This window comes from Hyperolius riggenbachi, chromosome 8 (assembly GCF_040937935.1).
Source record: "Hyperolius riggenbachi isolate aHypRig1 chromosome 8, aHypRig1.pri, whole genome shotgun sequence".
NCBI classification, from domain to species: Eukaryota; Metazoa; Chordata; class Amphibia; order Anura; family Hyperoliidae; genus Hyperolius; species Hyperolius riggenbachi.
In genome coordinates this window covers 83391667-83411989 of record NC_090653.1, presented here as the reverse complement: position 1 = coordinate 83411989, position 20323 = coordinate 83391667, and the positions used below count along the sequence as shown (strand labels likewise).

General features: G+C 41.0%; 1 protein-coding gene across 6 annotated transcripts in view; it reads left to right on the top strand.

Annotated features, from left to right (window-relative positions):
• DPF1 (double PHD fingers 1) overlaps positions 1-20323 on the top strand; it is a 185186-nt gene that overhangs the window by 141977 nt on the left and 22886 nt on the right. For 4 of the 6 annotated variants that reach the window (XM_068250829.1, XM_068250827.1, XM_068250832.1 and 1 more), the window contains one exon: positions 11354-11404. The exons of the other annotated variants lie outside the window; for them this stretch is intronic. In XM_068250829.1, coding sequence (XP_068106930.1) covers positions 11354-11404 — 51 coding nt within the window. The remainder of the gene's footprint in view (positions 1-11353; positions 11405-20323) is intronic. 6 annotated transcript variants of the gene reach the window in all.

Genomic DNA, 20323 nt, shown 5'->3' with positions numbered 1-20323 from the left:
AGATCTATAAATACCGTCCATTATCACAGAAAGTCACATATAACTGATGTAATCATATAGTAAAGGTGATTTTAAATGGATCCAAAAATGAAGAACAATTCAAAACAGTTAAAAAGGTCTTGAGACCCCCAGAACCACCCCAGCACCGTATGCCCGCATCACCCGTCTCATAGCTACATAGCTAGTCACCAGGCTACAATTAGTCCCTGCACTTGGCAGTTTTTTTGCTTGTATTATGAACTTTCCTACCTACAGTATTTATTGTTAAATGAGTTCTTTTTAGACACATGTATTGTATTTTGAACAGTGTTTGGTGTTTATGTATGGAGTGCTGCATACTGCACAGCAACCTTTTTATAACAATCTACATCAGTGTATTGGTTTTGTACATTTGTTAGTATGGGATTGTGATGGGAGTGTTCCATTCATATATTGATTGAGACATGAATGGCAACCTTTGACCTTTTTAACTGTTTTTTAATCTTTCTATTTTTTTATATGTCCTAAATAAACCTTGTTATTATATTATGTATGATTATATTGGTTACATGTGACTTTGTGTCATGATACTTGGTGGTATTTATAAATATTTCCAAGGGGTAATCTCATATCTGCTGCACACCAATTTAAGCATATCTCATTGGTATTGCATTAGAAGGTGATATGTTCTGGGAAAAAAATATTGTATCAATATTTTCATGTTAAATGGCGGCAGTCATATTTTTAGTATTCCTTAGTAGGGATGGGCAATGAGTTGCAAATAATTTTGAGTTGATGTAGGATTATGCAATTTTTTTATGCAAATTTATTTTCAAGCTGCATACATTTGCATACAAAACTTGCATAATGCTGCATCAACTCAAAATGATATGCCTCTCATTGACCATCCCTATTCCTTAGATGGAACACTTTACTTTGATTTAAGAGGACCATTTAGGCTTCTGTGGAATACAAAATATTAGGAGGCAACAGATTATGGGAGAACATATGCAATTCTGCAAACATAGCCTAACCTAGAACTACCTAGTAGGTGGCAAAGATTTTCAGCCTTATACACAGGTACCAGGACTGTCGCCTGGCAGAGACTTAGGCAACAGGGTGGAACCCAGGCTTTACAGGGGGAGGAGGGACAGCAGAGTGGGCAGGGCAAGTGAGAGAACAATGCCCTTGGCCAGTGTTCCGCCGAGTTGATTTGCAAGGGACTGGAGGTCGGGGTCGGCTGTAGACAAGCTAGATTTTTATTAGCGGTGGGTCCTCTCAGCCAGGACCCGTCCTGCATATGTACGAGGCTTTCACCTCAGTCCAATAAGACCATAGGGACGGTGGCTGAAAGGATAGTAAGGACAGCATAGATTTACTGTATCCCTTAGAAAAAGAAAATTGCACCAAAAATGCTGAAGCATAAAAAATGTGCTAACACGGTTTATAGTTTACCCTGACTTAGGAGATTCTTAGCATGCTTTCATAAGTGTTAAAGGAAAAGTATGCTATTCATTAACATTGGTTCTTGGTTTTGGGTCTATTGTATTATATGAGTGATTCATTGTTATCCTTTATGGTGTTAGGAAACAAATATATCTTTTTCTGAATTATTCCTCCCCATTGTGGGGCTCTTCCTCTACTGTATGTGTGTTCTGGCGGTGGGCAAGGCTCATGCTGTGGTGATGAGGTGGACACCACCCACGCTGTGAGCCGCCCACTGCGGGAAGTATAAATACTTTATTGAAAGGGACTTTCAAAGAATGTTTGCCACAAGAAGCAGATAAGGTCCATGAAACATGGAGGAGTGGCAGTAGACCCGGCCTTATTGTACATCTGCATACCAGTTCAGCTCTCTGCCAGTGGAGACCAAGCACCTCATCGTTGAGGACATTGGTGACTTTACGGTGTGCACACCTATCAAGGGAGGTAACTAATTGTCCATGCCTACTGCCAGTGGTTCTTTTCTGGCACAATGCGGTTATGGTCACCACATCTCACTTGCCTTTACCTACGCATTGCTCCCATGTTTGCATTGGTCTGGTCTGGAAAGTGTCCATTACACTGTGGGTCATCACCACCATTCAGCACGCATACTTTGATATATCTGTCTCAACAGCACTTACATGCCCGCCCAGCACAGGAGCACATTAGGGTGATACATGGCGATCAGAGCGCAGTATCATTAGTGCCGATGGTTGATGATGGGTGGTGAGAGACAGCTCCTGCGGCAATCCACATGATTTTTTTTACGTGGATGACACAGTTGGTGTGGCTGTAAGGAACATTATTCACAGCATTTTCCTTGGGACTTTCAGGCTACTGGCATCTACATCTCATGTCTTGGACGGTATTTGTGTTTTTATGGACTTGTTGAGCTGATTCGTGGTACCATTCTGGTAACTTTAGGTGAACTGTAGTCCCCAATTACATAGTGATAATTTAAGCCCAGCTGTCGATATTTTTTTTTTTTTTTTTTTTTTTGCAGCCTTGTTTTTATACTCACGCATTTTTGGTGTGATTTTGTTTTCTGAAAGGGTTATTTTTTATTTATATTTGTTTTTGTCTGTGAGGATATATTGTCAGTTTCAATATTCATATTAAATGTGATGTTTTAATGATCTGTGTACACCAAGAAGCCAAATTACTCTCTCATTCAAAGAAGAAATTGAGAGGCACCCATAAAATCAAAATACACACCTGTAGTCAGTAACAATATAAAATAAATGGTAAGTCTCAGCTTACCTTAAAAGATTCACTGAACCCAAGATTCAGACTTTTATTGTGCACAAAAAATTTGACAACGCGTTTCACAGCCAACACCTGCTTCATCAGGTCAGCAGCTGTTGGTCGTAAAACGGGTTGTCAATTTTTTGACTCCTATCGTGTATTTTGATTTTATGGACGCCTCTCGTGTTCTTTTCTTTTTAAAATGTTAAAATTCAACTTTTTGAGAACCGCGACCAGACTTGAAGTTCATAGGCCGAGTGGGGACAGTACTTCCCCACATGTTCTTACTAGTGGTTGCCTGAATAGCAACCCACCATTGTGAGTATTAATTCACTGTGTTTACTGTCTGTGGTATAGTTTACACAATGTACTGCCCAGATTGTCCCTGTGTTTTTTTTTTCTAATCTCCAATCTCACATTCATATTTAAATATTTTATTTGTTGGACCGTGCACACTGACCAACTGAATATGAATTTTATTTATGTTCAGTACATGTTTTATTAAATGTATATTTGCCGCTGGGCGCTGGCGCAGTAAAGCACTCGGTGTAGCGCATTAGCAGGACCACGTGCGCATTTTCATTGGAAGTGACAAAGTCAGGTAACCCTTCACACACTTACATGCAAATGTTCATACAAATGCATTTACAGAAATCAATTATCCAGTAACCACTGCTATCTGTACTGCTAAGTTAAAAGCCGGGGTTTTGGTACAAAATAACATTCTTTGTAGATGTCCTAAAGATTAGTGAACTCCCTCCTGACCTTATCTGTGACCATTGTCAGTATGCATACAGCTTATACTGGTGCGTGCATGTTGCACATGGATATATTTTGTTAGCTCCCTTGGGGGATCTCTTTGATGCGCTATCTGTCCCAAGAGAGAATGTCAGCATATGCGCTCCTAATCTTTAGAAGTTTGATGCAATGAATGCTTGCATGTCTGCACTATGCATGTTACAGGTCCAGAGTTATATCGACACACACAAAGCAGGTTCAACCCTTTTCCCACTGGGAGTCACAGATCGGAATGAGGATCCATCAAGCCTCAAAAAGTAAGTCCATTCTATGCAATACCAATCTGGACTCAACCAATCATATTGAGAAAAAATCTTCAAATCTTCAGGTTTATTTTCAGCGGTTATATAGCATACACAGACCAGCACCAGTGCTTAAAGAGACTCTGAAGCCTCCTAAAATTGCACTTTTTATTTAACATTTCTTTTCATCAGTATAACCCAAGCTAAAACGCCACATTCCCGCAGCAGATCGCTGCATTTAAAACCCCCAAATACCGGGGCAAAAATCCACGACTATCAAAGTCGTGGATTTTGCTGCCCGGGAGGCAGAGCTTAGCGCTGTAGCTCTGCCTCCATTAGCATCAATCAACACTGATCGCCGCCTCTTCCCGCCCCTCTTCGTGAAAGAAGACTGAGAGGGGCGGGGAGAGGCGGGGATTGACGCAAGCAGAGGCAGAGCAACAGCGCTAAGCTCTGCCTCTACAAGGAAGCGCTCCCCACATTTAGCCCAGGGGATTTGGGGGGTTTTAAATGCAGCGATCTGCTGCGGGGATGCAGCAGATTAGCTTGGGTTATACTGCTGAAGAGAAATGTTAAATAAAAAGTGCAATTTTAGGAGGCTTCAGAGTCTCTTTAAGCACTTGACACAGGGCCTGACGCCCGAAACGTTGTGCTGGTCTGTATATGCTATATAACCGCTGAAAATAAACATGACGTTTTAAGAATTTTTCTCGATATGACACCTACAAATACTGGGGTACCTCTGCGAGGTGGAGGTGGCTATGCCAGGAAATGTATTTTTTGTACCAAGACCCCGGCTTTTAACTTAGCTGTAGGGATAGCAGATGTTCCTGGATGATTGATTTCTGTGAATGCATTTGTATGAACATTTGCATGCGAGTGTGCGAAGAGTAAACTGACTTTGCCATTTTGCTGGCCACACCCCCTTTAGCACCTCCATAATAATCAATTTAAATGTCGTAACTTCGGGCGATGTGCCTGGATTTTTGTGTTTTTTCATTGTAAGTGAGGCATACTTGAATGGCACTGTAAGCCTCACGCTATGGGCGGACAGCACTGTTAGGTTCAATGCAACCTTTTGGCTACATTGCAGTGCGATTGAAGAATAATTGCACCGCAACTGAGCAGTGTGTAAGGTGTCTGACCCTACTTCTTTCTCCCCAATCTCCCTCTTTTTTCCTCATCTATTTGTATTACCATCTCTGTCTTTCATTGCTTTTGCTTCCTCTATCTCAATTGCTACCCTCCCCACCTCTCTCTTGCCTTCTCTACTTCTGCCCCTCCTCTCTCTCCCTCCACATCTTTCTACCCTCTCCAAATATCTTCCCAATAGCTTCCTCTCTCTTTCCCCTTCACTTACTGCTCTACAAATATCCGCATTATGAAAGAGAGAGAGCCTTGCGCCAGAGACACAATGCCAGGCAAATACCGTAAATCTGCAGAGCTGGAATGTTATGAACAATTTGCATGTGTATTTTTGCAATCTGAAAGGAAGCATATGCTTAAGAAAAATAGATTTATTTATTTCCAACATTTACATAGGCACAACATTCTACAAAGCAGTATACAGAACTCTCTACATTTTTCTTTTGATAAAATCCTAGTTCCTTGACTGTCATGCTGATCCCATGCCTAATGAACACATTTTTGACTATAAACGAGTGAGCAGATCGATCAGGTGCTCCATCTCCATGGCAATGGCTGAAAAAAATACTGACATGGAAAAACAACAACAAAAATGGCAGCATGTAATACAATGTTAAATCTTCTACTATTGCTTCAACTATAGTAATTGTATCATTATTTCTTGTATGCTGGAAACTCAATAAAAACAAGAAATAGGAAATGGCAGCATGTTTGGAATCATAGCTGCCCGCTACTGTATGGATGCTGTGATGATCCTCTGCTTTTCATACTTTACCTCCTTGGCGGTAACCCCGACTCAGGCTCAGGGTGGAAAAAAGAAGCAAGGAACGGTAACCCCAAACCTGACTCGGGGTAGCCGCCAAGAGGTATAGGGAGACAGCGGCAGCATGGTGACATTTCAGCTGACCTCCCATCCAGACGCTGGCAGTCATTCTTCTTCCGTTCCTCAGAGGCTCTGGATCCCTCAGTTGAGATTGCGGTTTGTCGTCATGACGTCAGACAGCCATCTCACTATAGGAGTACAGCACCATCCAGAGGATGGAGGAAGAATTGCAGCGCTGGATCCTAGGGAGGTAAGTGCAGGGTCCCCTGCAGATCTCTATACGGTGTGATTTTTTTTCCTGGTTTTAGGTTCTAAAAGCTTGTGAAAAAATTGCACCGCTAGACTCTACAATCCGGAAATAATCGGACTGACAGGGGGGTTAAAGTGTTACTGCTACAGAACAAGAATACAGATCAGGTGCCCTGACTCCCCTGGCTGCATGCCTCAGACATTAGTGAAGCCAAAAGATCAGCTCGACAACCAGGCTACTGGCATTTTCTAAAGAGAGACAAACATGGCAGCCTCCATCGTCCTCTCAGTTCAGGTATACTTTACTAACTAAAGACTCCATTTTTCCTGTTTGTAGTTTTTTAAAGCAAATGTATTAATATGCATGAGAATATCATCTTCCTGGTAAAACTATAATGTTTCACCATGATAAATTTGTTCCCCACAATATTCCAGCATCCAGTCTGCCTGTTTGGTTAAGCCTGGTATCCATAGTCAATAATTGTCACCTGGAACACTTGTCTGTGATTGTTCTGGAAGACAGATTTACGTGTGAGTTTTTTACAAGACATGTTAGGGCCCATTTCCACAAGGATATTACTGTTCTCATGCTTTTTCCATATGCAAATTTTCAGAATATTTAATGCAAATTTGTATGCACATTTTTAATGTGTCTAGTGTAATTGACAATAATTACATGGGAAACAGATGTGTGGTGCATAAATCTGCAACAAGCTGGCCAATTTTTTCTTTTAACCTTTTGCCGACCGATCCACACCGATTGGTGTGAACACGGTGGCAGCCCCAGGACCACTCCACGACAATCGGTGTAAGTCCAATGGGAGGAGATTGCAGAAATTGCATCCCTGCTTAAATGACGGAGCTCCACTCTGTCATCAGCCTCCCAGCGGCGATTGCCGCTAGGAAACTGTTAGATGGCGAAACCGGCGTCTATTTACATAGTACAGTGCTGCGATCTTCGGCAGCGCTGTACAGGGGACATCCATGTGACACGGCTGTCCCCCTGAGACACACAGGAGAGATCCGCTGTCATAGGCTGAAGCCTATGACAGTCGATCGCTGTCATTGGCTAGCGGGGGGAGGGGGCGGGGTTATAAGAAAATAATAAAAAATGTGCAATATTTATTTAAAAAAATACAAATAAATAAATAAATAAACATGCTGGCAGGGATCAGAGCCCACCAACACAAAGCTTTGTTGGTGGGCAGAAAAGGGAGGGGAATCACTTGTGTGCTGAATTGTACGGCCCTGCAGAGAGCCCTTAAAGCTGCAGTGGCCTATTTTGTAAAAAATAGCATGGTCACTAGGGTGGTTTAAGACTGCGGTCCTTAAGTGGTTAAGGATTTCAATAAGATACACATAACACATTACTCATGCAAATTTTCGAAATGCGAATTTGCACTCAGTGGAAATGGGCCCTTTCTATAACTACTTCCAACTTTCTGTGGACAACCACTGACTGATACTAATCTATGCTTAAACTGACGTTTGTTGTACATGGCTGCTGCAGATTTGTGCACACACAAAAAATATAAATAAATCAAGAAATCAATTTGTAGCTTTAATAAATCTCTGATTATTGATTGCTTGATTGGTTACGACACTTGGCTTCAAATAAAGACCACTCTTTTGGATTTCTGATTCGTATTTGACCACAGCCTTGATTGCTGACTGGATAAGACACTGGGCTTCGGATAAAGACTTCTCTTTTGGATTTCTGATTCGTATTTAACAACAGCCTGGATTGCTTGAATGGATAAGACACTGGGCTTTGGATAAAGACTTCTCTTTTGGATTTCTGATTTCTGGATTTGACAACAGCCTCCCCTGGGGGATCTCCCTTAAGTGGGGATGCTTTTCTGAAACATCAGTGAGACCATCTATGCCGTCAGACAAAACTGGCCACTTACCATCTGTCAGCTTCGTGGATTATACCACCAGGTGCTTGGAGTGTCTGGGGTGCCTGTCTTCTCCATTTCTGGAATTTTGCTTGCATGAAATTATAAGCAAGCCAACCCCTACTGAGCTAATAGCAACCATCACAAGAAAGTGCTGCAGAATACAGGATATGATTTTAGCCAGAATGTAAACTGCTACAACTTTCTGAGCCATGCATTGCAGTACAACACTGATGCAGCTAGCCTTATCAATGAAGATCTAATTACCATCACCATCAATGGCATGTTGGAGGCCCACCATGGGTTTCAATAAAATTTGTAATGGCTCCAATTCCGGGGTACTTTAAAGACCTTGATATATTCTACCAACCAGTACAACAAGCGAACTGCCTTCTTCTCCATCACAGAGATCCTGAAAATGACCACCGCTCTGAGCCCAGAAGAATAAAGGTGTTGTGAGGGTTTCTTCAGCTGTAGCTGGGGTCCGTGTGATCTTCTTTCTAAGGGCCTAAATTCGGTGTCCATTAGCCAACGTATGATCAGGGGTGTTTGGCCTCACTCTAAATTTATATTACAGATCTTAGACTTCCCAGTGTCTCATCACTCGAATGTTCCACCAGTTCCATGATTGTGTTATGCTCGTCTTTTATAGCTGATTGTTGTAAACGACAGAAGACCTGAGCAAAATCGACAAGACTCAGAGAGACCTCATCTTTCTGTTTCCTTTTCTGACTTCATTGGAAATAAATGCTTCTCAATAAACAATAAATAAATGTTTCTCCTTTTAATTATTATAGAATAAGTTAGATAGTAAGTGTGGTATACATATGATATACATGAAATGAAGTGTTACTCTCCACTACATTGCAATACTCAGGCTGAACTTGATTTTGGTATATAAATGAATGATCTTAAGATACATAAAAAATAAAGTGTTTAGACCACTGGAGCAGAACCACAAAAGGACAAAAAGCAACCAAAAACCCACTTACTGGAAAAACAAACAAACCCAAAAAACAAATTAAAAATACGCTAAATAGGAATTTGCTTTCTTAAACAGAAGGTATTTGCAATTATTTAGCTTTATGTGAGCAAGAAAGATTTCCCATGCTGTTGAATATGCAAATCATTCTTCTTCTTTTAAGTCCCTGAAGTCAAACTCACATCCAGAACCATTCCACCAAAACAAGAAACGCGGGGCTTTACATGAACAGTTTCTCTATTTATTCTTCAAATGCACTATCTTCAAAATTGCGGACGAAGCGTATGGATACAATTTCAGAGTTCCAATTCACATAAAAAGACTGCCTGACACGTGTTTCACTGCCAAAGGCCGCTTCCTCAGAGGCACATTGTATACAAACATCTGTTAAAAAATATACAATATATACCCTATAAGTCACATACATACCATTAGAGATCTATGCACATGTCGGGGTATAATGGCCAATACAAAGTATATTATTCTTAATCTTACCCACTATTGACCAGAAAATATGTATATCTGCAAAAATGTGAATAGAACGTTAGCTAAAGGGCTAGATATAAAATATAGATATAGAAAATACGAACACTCCCCACACCACAAATGGTGAAACCACTATTCCACAGTGATCAGTGTACAGGGCACTAGTGCTGTATACATCCAGAACTGCTGGAGTGCAGTGTGTGCATATCCTATTCATTTACAGAGCCATGCTAATAATAAAATGATTGCAGCTGTTACTCATCGGTCCTCATAAGGTTTACTTAATACTCTGTGACACTGGCTGCTCAAGTCCTACATGATAGATTTATATTAATCCATGGCTTGCGCTGATGAGGACCAGAAAGTCTGAAAACAGCTGCCTGCAAGTTAGATTAGTATGAGTCTAATGAAGTGGCTGTAGGCACTCTGCACACCAGCAGCTCTGGGTGTGTGTTTGGCTTCTTGGGACATAAAGGAATGATATCTACTGTATATTCAGCATTGATAGCTCTGGGTGTGTGTTTGGCTTCTAGGGACATAAAGGAATGATGTCTATATTCAGCAGTAATGCATCACAGAAGTTCCTTTTTGCGCACATAAAGTTGAATATTTGCAGACACCTTCTGTTTTATCAAGAAGATGTATATTTACCTAAACATGAATGTGAGAGTAAATTGGCTTCTTAGTGCTCACAGACCAATAAAATATCACATTTGGTTACATAACTGACAATAAATCAACACACACAAATGCTTATACAGTATTAAAAGTATATAATATGGGCTGGGACCCACTAGCAGTGCTTGCTGATCGCGGTGCAATCACAAGACGCGGCTTGCAGCAGTGTGGTAGTGATCCCGGAGCAATTACATCACTGGCTAGAGTATCCAATCAGAATCCCTCTGGGAAAGCACAGCACTTCCGTGATGTAGTAAAGTGCGGGCAATTTGCAATTACGCAAAGCTCCAGTAGTGGGTCCCCCGGTCCAAGGGCTTTTTTTTCCACTGAATTACGATTGGATCGCAAAGTTCTAGATATACTTTAAATTGATGAAAACCACGCCGGGATGTTTCCGTTATTGGTCTGCATTTGAGGCGCAATTTTCCCGGATCGACGACTGCCCTTCTATACAAAGTATAGGAGTGCAAGAATATTGCATACTAACCACGAGGCTATGCAATTTTCCCACAATTCGTCATTTCAAATATTTTCCTGCCTGCTTTTTCTACCAAAACGTAAGTGACAAATACAAACGCCCTGCAATCATGCCCATACATCCTTTGGATTGCAGCGGCGTTGCAATCACTGTTGTAGAAATTGCGAGGTAAGTGATTAAATCTCAGCATGTTTCTCAGTGGAAAACAGCCCATATTCACCAACTTTTTAGCAATCTCTAGTATGGTCTGATATTGTCGAGGTGAGGATTGCAAACTTTTGCCTATTAAACGCAGAAAATTGTCAAGAAATCGAGGCTACGTTTACAGGATCGTGTATATTCTTTGATTATCTCCAACCAAAGAGAACTTTCATAAATCAGCCTGTGTATATCGCTGCGGTCGCTCCAAACTTGCTTTATATTAGGAGGACCTTTGGTTCTGTGTGTTAGATGAACAGTTACGGCCTCTGCATCCTCTGCAGAGCGCCTAGCATAGGGAGGCAGGCCTGCACTGAGCCCTCCACATGAAAACTCTGGCGTGAGATAGGCAGCTCTGGTCTGTGTATAAGCATATTGCCTCCCATCCCCCATTTCTACGTCTGTTTCTCTAATTGAAACAATAAATCAGGCAGAGATATATTAAATCCATGCTGCATGTTTTTGGCGGCCCCTCGAATGCAGACAGTTGCTATGGAAACAGAGGAGTGACAGGGGTAGGTTATCAGTTTGGGTGATGACAATTCCCCCCCCCCCCTCCCTCCCTCTCTACTTCCCTAAAATAACCACACCTCCCACTTAACCCCTTGTGTGCCCCACTATCTAACCACTGCAGTTCTAATTTCTTTCTTCCACCCCACCCCTTAGATTTCTATAAGGAGCTGAACTGGGTGCCTGAGATGCAGCCTCGACATACAGGTGAGGAGGTTACTGGCCTTATGAACATTGATTTTCTTTTTCCTGTGCCTTAATAGACCTCGTTTATTAACACTGGAGAAAAGGCTGAAGTATTACTCCTGACAGTCTGGCACTAACTTTCTCTAGAAATATAGATGAGTGGATTGTAATTGCTTGCTATGAGCATCACTTCCTTTCCTACTCTCTTTGCATGAAACTCATTGGTTCTTCTGATGATTCTTCTTACCCATAATAACCAGCTCCTCTCTGTTTCTATGGTTAGCACAGCATGGAGGATGAGGCCTAGTTTACACAGGTGGTTTCACAGAAAACTTAAGCTGGCCACTAATGGTCCAATTTCTAGCGAAAAATCGTTCGAGCGATCAGAAATTCTGATTGGACAAAAAATCGTTCACTACACCATCAACTAACCAATCGTTGCTTCCTATCTATCACGGCCACCAAGAAAATCCAAATTTTCGTTTGACGAAAATTCATTCGGGCGACATTTTTTTCACTTGTTCATAATCGATTGTGTCCACCAATGGAGATTATTTACAACCAATCCGATCAGAATTTCTGATTGCTCTAACGATTTTTCGCTAGAAATTGGACCGTTAGTGGCCAGCTTTAGAATTTTACGGCCCTGAAAAATCTTTGTGTGAAATCTCCATTAAGGACAATGTTTCAGTGTACAAGAGAGGCGTTTTGGGGCACCACGTTTTAAGGCCCCGAAGTAGACACAGCATGATGCGATTATGCACATTAAAACAAAGAGAAACTTGTGCAAATGCAGCCAGATATCCCCATTACACGTTCGTAATCGGGCATTTTCAGGTCTTAAAATGCTTGGTTTAAAACACTATGGAGAGTCATGAAAGGACAACTGATGCCTTTAAAAACTGATCTGTTCATCCTTTGTACTTATTGTGTCTTAATGTTTATTTTTGAAAACTATCAATAAACAGTTTTATTACAAAAAACAAAACAAGAACTGATTGGTTCCACAGATCAGTTTAACACGGATCAGTTTTCCATTGGTGCCAGTGTGAACCGAGCCTTACAAATGCCTGAAAACAGCCTGGATAAACGGATAGAAGTGCTCTGCGCACCTTTCCAAAGCTTTTATGAACCAGTTCATGTAAAGTGGAGCTAAAAAGGGAGTTTTCATTTAGGCAGTGGCCATACTCGTTATAGTTTTCTTTTTGATTCAACAAAACCGATCTGTGTTCAAGGTACCACACACCCGTGTGTTCGAGAAAATGTCATCAAAAAAATATTGTATATGATGAAAATGTTGGCTGGATTGAAAGACATTTCACTTAATAATCAACTTTTGATCTTTTTGATTTTTAATATGTCTTTTTTTAATATGGATTTTTCAAATTTAACATCTCTATACATCTATCAATATCTCATATCATCATTCTCTGTTTTGCATCACAATTACCACTGAACTTCACATGGCTATTTTAAGCTTACGGCAACACACTTTTTTTAACGTTACTTTTTTTCATTGCTCTACCGAACAATCACGTTTCCATATATAATTTCACTTTACACATCAGTCTATTTCCATCTTTTTTTTTTTTTTTTTTTTTTTTTTAGATACATACACCTTTTCATAATTCATATACTTTTTGTTGTTTATACAAACAATGAATGCATTTTTCTATCTACTGAATAGCTACATACAATTTATGCAGGTTGAATTCAATTCGACAATCTATTACTAAACTAGACTATTCTAATGAAGTTTGTGAAGGAGAACACCGCTCTACCCCACCAACGGAGAATTGTGCTGTACCAGGTTAGCAAGACCTCAGGAACCCTTTAACACAAGGAAGGTCCGCACCAATTCGCCGTGAATCCTCTTTATTATTAGGACATATCCAAATTTAAAACATCAAATCTCAAGCTGACATGTTTCGGGCCTACTGGTCCTTAATCATAGCTGATTAAGCTATGATTAAAGAGTAACTGTCAGGCTGCAGAAGCTAATTTAAACCTCTATTCTCCTGTGTTAAACAGTTTAGAAGGAAGCCATAAAGGCATTATTGAAGATAAAAATCTCTTTTACCTTTGATGTGTTCTTATCAGAAAAGCTGTTAGACCTAAGGCCCGGTTCACATTAGCGGTTGTTTGCCAAACGGACCGGATGACCTGACCGGATCCGGACCGGATCCGGATTGAAACCGTACGGTTCTGATCCGGATCCGATCCGGATCCGGTCAGGTTGCATCAGGTGTCCATCAGGATGCGATCCGGATCCGTTTGGCAAAAGTTACGTTAAAAACAAAAAAAATGTTGGGGTCTGGGAGGTCAGCAGAAGGGGGACCTGTGGAATCAGGCCCTCTGCTGTTTAGCACTCACCTCCACCTCCGACATGCTGCCAACATCTCCGGATCCGGATCCAGCTGTGCTGCTCCACTCCAAAATGCTTGCCCATGTGTCCCCATCCAATATCGCCGCAACAATCCCCATAGGAAGTGGGGTAGAACATCCGGATTTCTCAGCCAGTGTGTTGTGCGCTCTCCGGTTCCCATTGGTTTGTATTGGCCGGATGGTGCAGTCCGGCTCCGCCCCGGATACGGCTGCCGGAGGACCCGGATGAAAAAATAGCGCATGTTGGAACGGAGGCCGGAGTCCGGATCCGGCCCGGATCCGGTCCGGCAGAACGGACGCATGTGAACGGACGCATAGGCTTTCATTGCTATGCCGTGCGTCCGTTCCGTCCGTTCTGCAAGCGGTGCGGCTCCGGCACGGCGATTCCGGAGGGCCACCGCAAGTGTGAACCGGGCCTTAGAGGACGCAAGCCGCATACTATACTGCAAAGCATTCTGGGGCCCTCCCCTCGGCTGCTAATGAGACGTTTCAGCAGCTTGTAACTCAGTCCAGCGCGTAGCACTGATAAATCTCCGGGGCAGAGTACACTGCAGGAGTCAGCTATTGTTCCTAGCCACATGGCTCATTAATATTCACTGCACACTGTGTTGTTCAAGTAAGAGCTTATCTGTGATCAGGAAGCAGGCAGGACATGACGACACATTTGACAGAAAAACATGGAGCCTGCCATGAGCTGTCAGGAGCATCTATCTCTGCATATACTATATACAAATTCTGTGAAGTACAAACGTGGACAGTGAAATGCATATGTAATGTAAGTACAGCCAATCTTTAGCTACTGATATATGTGTTTATTTTCTCTGAGACCCTATACCTAACAGCTCCTCTTTAAGGACCAGTAGGCCCGAAACATGTCAGCTTGAGATTTGATGTTTTAAATTTGGATATGTCCTAATAATAAAGAGGATTCACGGCGAATTGGTGCGGACCTTCCTTGTGTTGTAGACTATTCTAATCTCAGAAAATCGGAAAAAAGGAAATTAGATAAGATTTCTTAAATAAAAAAAAAAAAAAAATTTTTTTTGAACAATCAATCATGTTCATCAAATTGCAGTAAAGACAAACAGAAAAATTGTAACATGTGTGGCCACCTTTGCAGTGAGTTACAATCATTTGTCAGATGTTTCAACCAATGATGCTGTTACTTATGTAGCACCATTGTAATTGTTAATGTCATCTACGAGGGTTGTTTTTTGTTTTTTCGTTTTGTTCATGCGCTCTCTTTTCTGTTTGGAATTTTAAATTTGATCCATTAAAAGGTCTATCTAAAGGTGGTCCCACACCATACAGTTTTTTTAATTTCTTTTCAATTCAAGAATTACAATCAAAATTTTTTTATTGATTGTAACATTTAAAAACTCTGACCAATGTACCACATACGTGTGTTAAATTTTTCCCCAATTATGAAAAAAATGATTGAAAACTCTGAAAAAATTGCTTGAGTGTATACATTAAGAAATAGACAATCTACCCTACACCATCTAATTTTCATAAAAACTGATGAGAAAAATTCACCCCTTCCGATCAACTTATATCGAAAAAAACGGGAAATCCGTTCAGATTTTTTCAAACAAATTAAAAAAAAAAAAGTTTTTTATTTTTTGTACAACCAATCAATTTTATCGAATAGCTATAAAATCAGATCATTTTAATGCATGGTGTGTGGCCCCCTTAATATAGAGGAATTTCTATAAATGAGATTGTTCTATATACTGTTATATATTATATTGGACATTCTGGATTATCAAGTTGCTCCATCAACAGTCAGAAGTGTTTAATTCTACCTTACTGTAAATCGCTTGACCCGGAGTATCGCTTTAGAGCCAATATTAAAATCTGCCTGTGAGGAGAAGTATGGTCACCTCTTCAGTGGCAGTGTGACAACTGACAGTCACCCCACAAGCGGTACACTACAGGCTGTCCAGTGCTATGTCACCTGCAAAGATCACTGCTGTGCTCACTTTCCAGCCACTGACCTAATCATTCAGTATGAAATGATTTGTCACCTGAAATGATTGTTAAGGATCAATGCAGCAGTTACTATATTAATAGCTACTATAGTTGGACTGTAAGACTCACTTTTTCTCCCCAAAAAGTGTGGGAAAAAAGTTACTGCGTCTTATAGTCCAAATGCAGGGAATTTCTGACTTGTGAACGCCTACCTAGTTGCCTGCGGGAAACTCTTTGGATTTGCCCCGGTTTCCGCGCTAGTGGAAATGGGCCCTTACTGCTCTATTCTTTGTGAATTAACAAATATGAGGTACTTTATTTACCTCACAATTGGTTTATTTACCTCACAAGTTGGTAATTTACCGCATAATGGATAATTTTAGTTTTCCATGTGGTAGCAGACTTATTTTATTAAACATTTTGTCACTTCAAAGAGTATTTTTTTTACAGCATGCAGTAGTATTTCTGAATTGAGCCCAATCTATATTCTGATGATTTATGTATAGTTTTGTTGTTTTATTATTAATCTGGAAATTGTAATCTCTTATGATAATCTCTATGGCAACAGCAGGTCAGAGCACGCTTCTCTTCCTTTCCCTTTCTAGATGTGCTTTTGTTTACATACTTCCCTTCAGCAGAAAGATGAGGCATGGGGGTTAGTTAAGTGTCTTAAAGGAGAACCTGAAGAGAGAGGGATAAGGCATGGGGGATAGTTTAGTGTCTTAAAGGGAACCTGAAGAGAGGGCGATATGGAGGTGACCATATTTATTTAATTTTTACAAATGCAAATTTGCTTGTCTGTCTAGCTCAGTGTTCTCCCCAGGTTCTTTTAGCCGAGTGTTTCACCCAGCTAGTTTTGGTGGGCACCCCCGGCTGTTATCGGCTCACTTCCTCCTATGCTGTAAGCAGAGTTGTGCACAGAAGCACCGGCCCTGCATTCTCTCATCACGCCCCACCCAGCTACTTTTTCATGCCATCCGACTACTTTTTCATACCACCTGGCTGAAAAAGATTGCTGGGGAGAACACTGTAGCTGATTCTCTACTTCTAAAGGTGGAAATAAATCTATTCGTTTTGTGGGCCGATCGACCGTAAAAAATGATCGAATCGGAGGAAAATCGGTGCCGCAACATATCTGCCTGATCAAAGATTCAGTTGTTTTCAAGCCAAAGTCGGTGGAAAGCATTGGGCTTGCTGGAAAACCTTGGTTGCAAGTGCTAAATTGTGTGCGCCCTGGTAATGGCGTCCAATATTGTGACAACTAATGAACCCAACTGACCCTTGGCTGCTGTCCCATTCAACACCCCCACCCCCCATGCAGTGTTTTAAACTCTCACCTGTCTGCAAGCGCGATTTCTAGTCTCCTCTGCCATCACCGCCGTGTCTGCCTTTGTGCCTAACGTGACATACGTGCTGGCCTGGTGCCATGTGCTACAGGCACTCGCGGTAAAGGCTGACATGGTATTGATGAGCAAGGAGGCTAGGAATCGCACCAGTGGATAGGTGAGACTTTAGGGAGCGGAGAGGGTGACATTTCCATACTTGGGGGTCCAACAGGCAGGAGGCGGTTACCGCTAGGACGATTTTTGGAGATATTTAATGTAGAAATCTATCACAAAATGGTCTGCGGTGTATGGGCAGGCAACAGATCCATCTCTAATCAGATTCAATCAGAGAGATCTGTCTCATACTCGATCTGGCCATTGACCGCCTGCTGTATGGGCACCTATACTCTTAGCCATAGACCATGAACAAGCATGCAGATCACATGTTTGACTGAAGTCTGACTGGATTAGCTGTATGCTTGTTTTGGGTGTGATTCAGACACTGCTGATGCATGAAAAATCAGCAGGATGCCAGGCAACTTGTATTGTTTAAAAGGAAATAAATATATCAGCCTCCATATTCCTCTCACTTTAGTTGTCTTTTAAAGGCCTACTATAGTGAAAAACATGACATTCTGCTACCTCTATGTAATAGCAGTTAAAGCGGATCTGAGATGAAAAACGAACTAACTTGTCTATATATCTTATCTAAAGTTTATATAGTTTACACAGCAAATCTAGCTGCAAACAGCTTTAATAGAATAGGATGATTTCTTCCAGTGATACAATGACAGCAGCCATGTTGTTTGTAAGCATTACACAGAGGCAGGCTTATCTGCATCTTGAGCAAAAAAAACCAATCCCCCTCCTCCTCCCTCCTCCCCTCTGCCTTTGAAATCTCTAGCTAGTAATACCTCCCCCTCCTCCTGCCTAGACTGAGCTCCCATGAGCCCTTGCTACTGTCTGTAAGTACCTTGGCTCTCTGAAATCCTGTGGGCGTGGCTTGTTTCGTTTTTATAGGGAATTAGAGTATTAAAACAAAAAAGTATTTGGCTTGAGGAATGCCCTATAAACAATAGGAAAGGAACACAATTATGCAATGAGTAAAAGTTCACCTTGGATCCACTTTAAATAAAATCCTTATTTTCTGTAGGAAAAAAAAAAGAATTGTCACTTCTTAATATCTGACAGCTCCTAATCTGTCATCAGGACTGCCGACATGGATCCACCTTCTAATATCAATATTGATATGGGCTTTTTAAATCCTTATCAGCTATCTTTGTGTCTGCCTTCACCTCTTTTTCCCTGCCTCATTCCTAAACTCTTATTTATGACTGTGTATTATAATAATTATAATAATTATTGTAATAAGTAAATACATTATATTAGTCTCTTCATATTTGGGTTGTTAACTATTATTATTGCTTAATAAAGCGTCAAAATATTCAGTGGCATTGTACAATGTAAGAAACAAACATGGGATACAAAATTATACAGACAATGATATACACCAATACACGAAATACAGAGTTGTTAATCCAATAAAATGATTGAATCAAATGGATCGACCATTTGATTCAATCATTTTATTGGATTGGCTGAGAATTGTTTATGCCATTCTGCTCGGTCGATGGAAATTGGACGATGTCTGCCAGAATTAACAGGAGCAGTATAGAAAATATCAGTCAATTGTAAAGGAATCGGTTAATGTTCACATGATTCCTATTTAGACAGAATTGATTTTTTTTTTTGTCAGCATGATTATAGCTAGCCTGCAGGTGCTTTGTATGCCAGCCAGGGAAGGAGAGAGAGCGTGAGTGTGTGTGTGAGTGTGTGTGTGTGTGTGTGTGTGTGTGCGTGCGTGCGTGCGCGCGTGCGTGCGTGTGTGTGTACATAAGCTTGATGTCCCTCTCTTGTTTCCACTAACATACAAATTTGCCATGCAATTTTTTGCATTGAAATAGAAACTAATGAACGTCAATGGAGTAATTTCCATGGAATGCAAATTTTCGCATACATGTGAGTATTTTTTCTGCATTGTACCTGTATGCGAAAATTTGCAATTTACTACTGACACAAACAGGCACAGAGTCTCTCTCTCTCTCTCTCCCTCTCTCTCCTTCCCTGACTGGCATACACAGCACCTGCAGGTTAGCTGTAATCATGCTGACAGAGGAGACAGCAGGTGGGGCGGAGCTACATCCTGCCTGTGCTCCTCCCCTCCTTACCTACTGCATTTAAGAATAACTACAGAGGTGATAAACTAAAGACTGGAGTGATAAGATGACACTCTCACTATGAAAATGTATCACTACATGTTAATAAAGCAAGCTGCTTTAGTGAATCAACTACACGGTCGATGTGTGGTGATACGTTTTCACCTGCCTTTTTATTACCAGCATGATCTTAGTGAATTGTGGCCAATGTTAGAGCAAATTAAAAAAAACAACAACAACTATCATACAGGACTCTTATTTGCTGCAGTTACAGTGGGATGCAAACGTTTGGGCAAACTTGTTAATTGTCATCATTTTCCTGTATAAATCGTTGGTTGTTACGATAAAAAATGTCAGTTAAATATGTCATATAGGAGACACACACAGTGATATTTGAGAAGTGAAATGAAGTTTATTGCATTTACAGAAAGTGTGCAATAATTGTTTAAATAAAATTAGACAGGTGCATACATGTGGGCACTGTTGTCATTGTATTGATTCCAAAATCTTTAGAACAAATTATTGGAACTCAGATTGGCTTGGGAAGCTCAGTGACCCCTGATCTACATACACAGGTGAATCCAATTATGAGAAAGAGTATTTAAGGGTGTTAATTGTACGTTTCCCTCCTCTTTTAATTTTCTCTGAAGAGTAGCAACATGGGGGTCTCAAAACAACTCTCAAATGACCTGAAGACAAAGATTGTTCACCATCCTGGTTTAGGGGAAGGATACAGAAAGCTGTTTTAGAGATTTCAGCTGTCTGTTTCCACAGTTAGGAACATATTGAGGAAATGGAAGACCACAGGCATAGTTTAAGTTAAGACTCGAAATGGCAGACTAAGAAAAATCTCGGATAAACAGAAGCGACAAATGGTGAGAACAGTCAGAGTCAACCCACAGACCAGCACCAAAGACCTACAACATCATCTTGCTGCAGATGGAGTCACTGTGCATTGTTCATCCATTCAGCGCACTTTACACAAGGAGATGCTGTATGCGAGAGTGATGCAGAGGAAGCCTTTTCTCCGCCCACAGCACAAA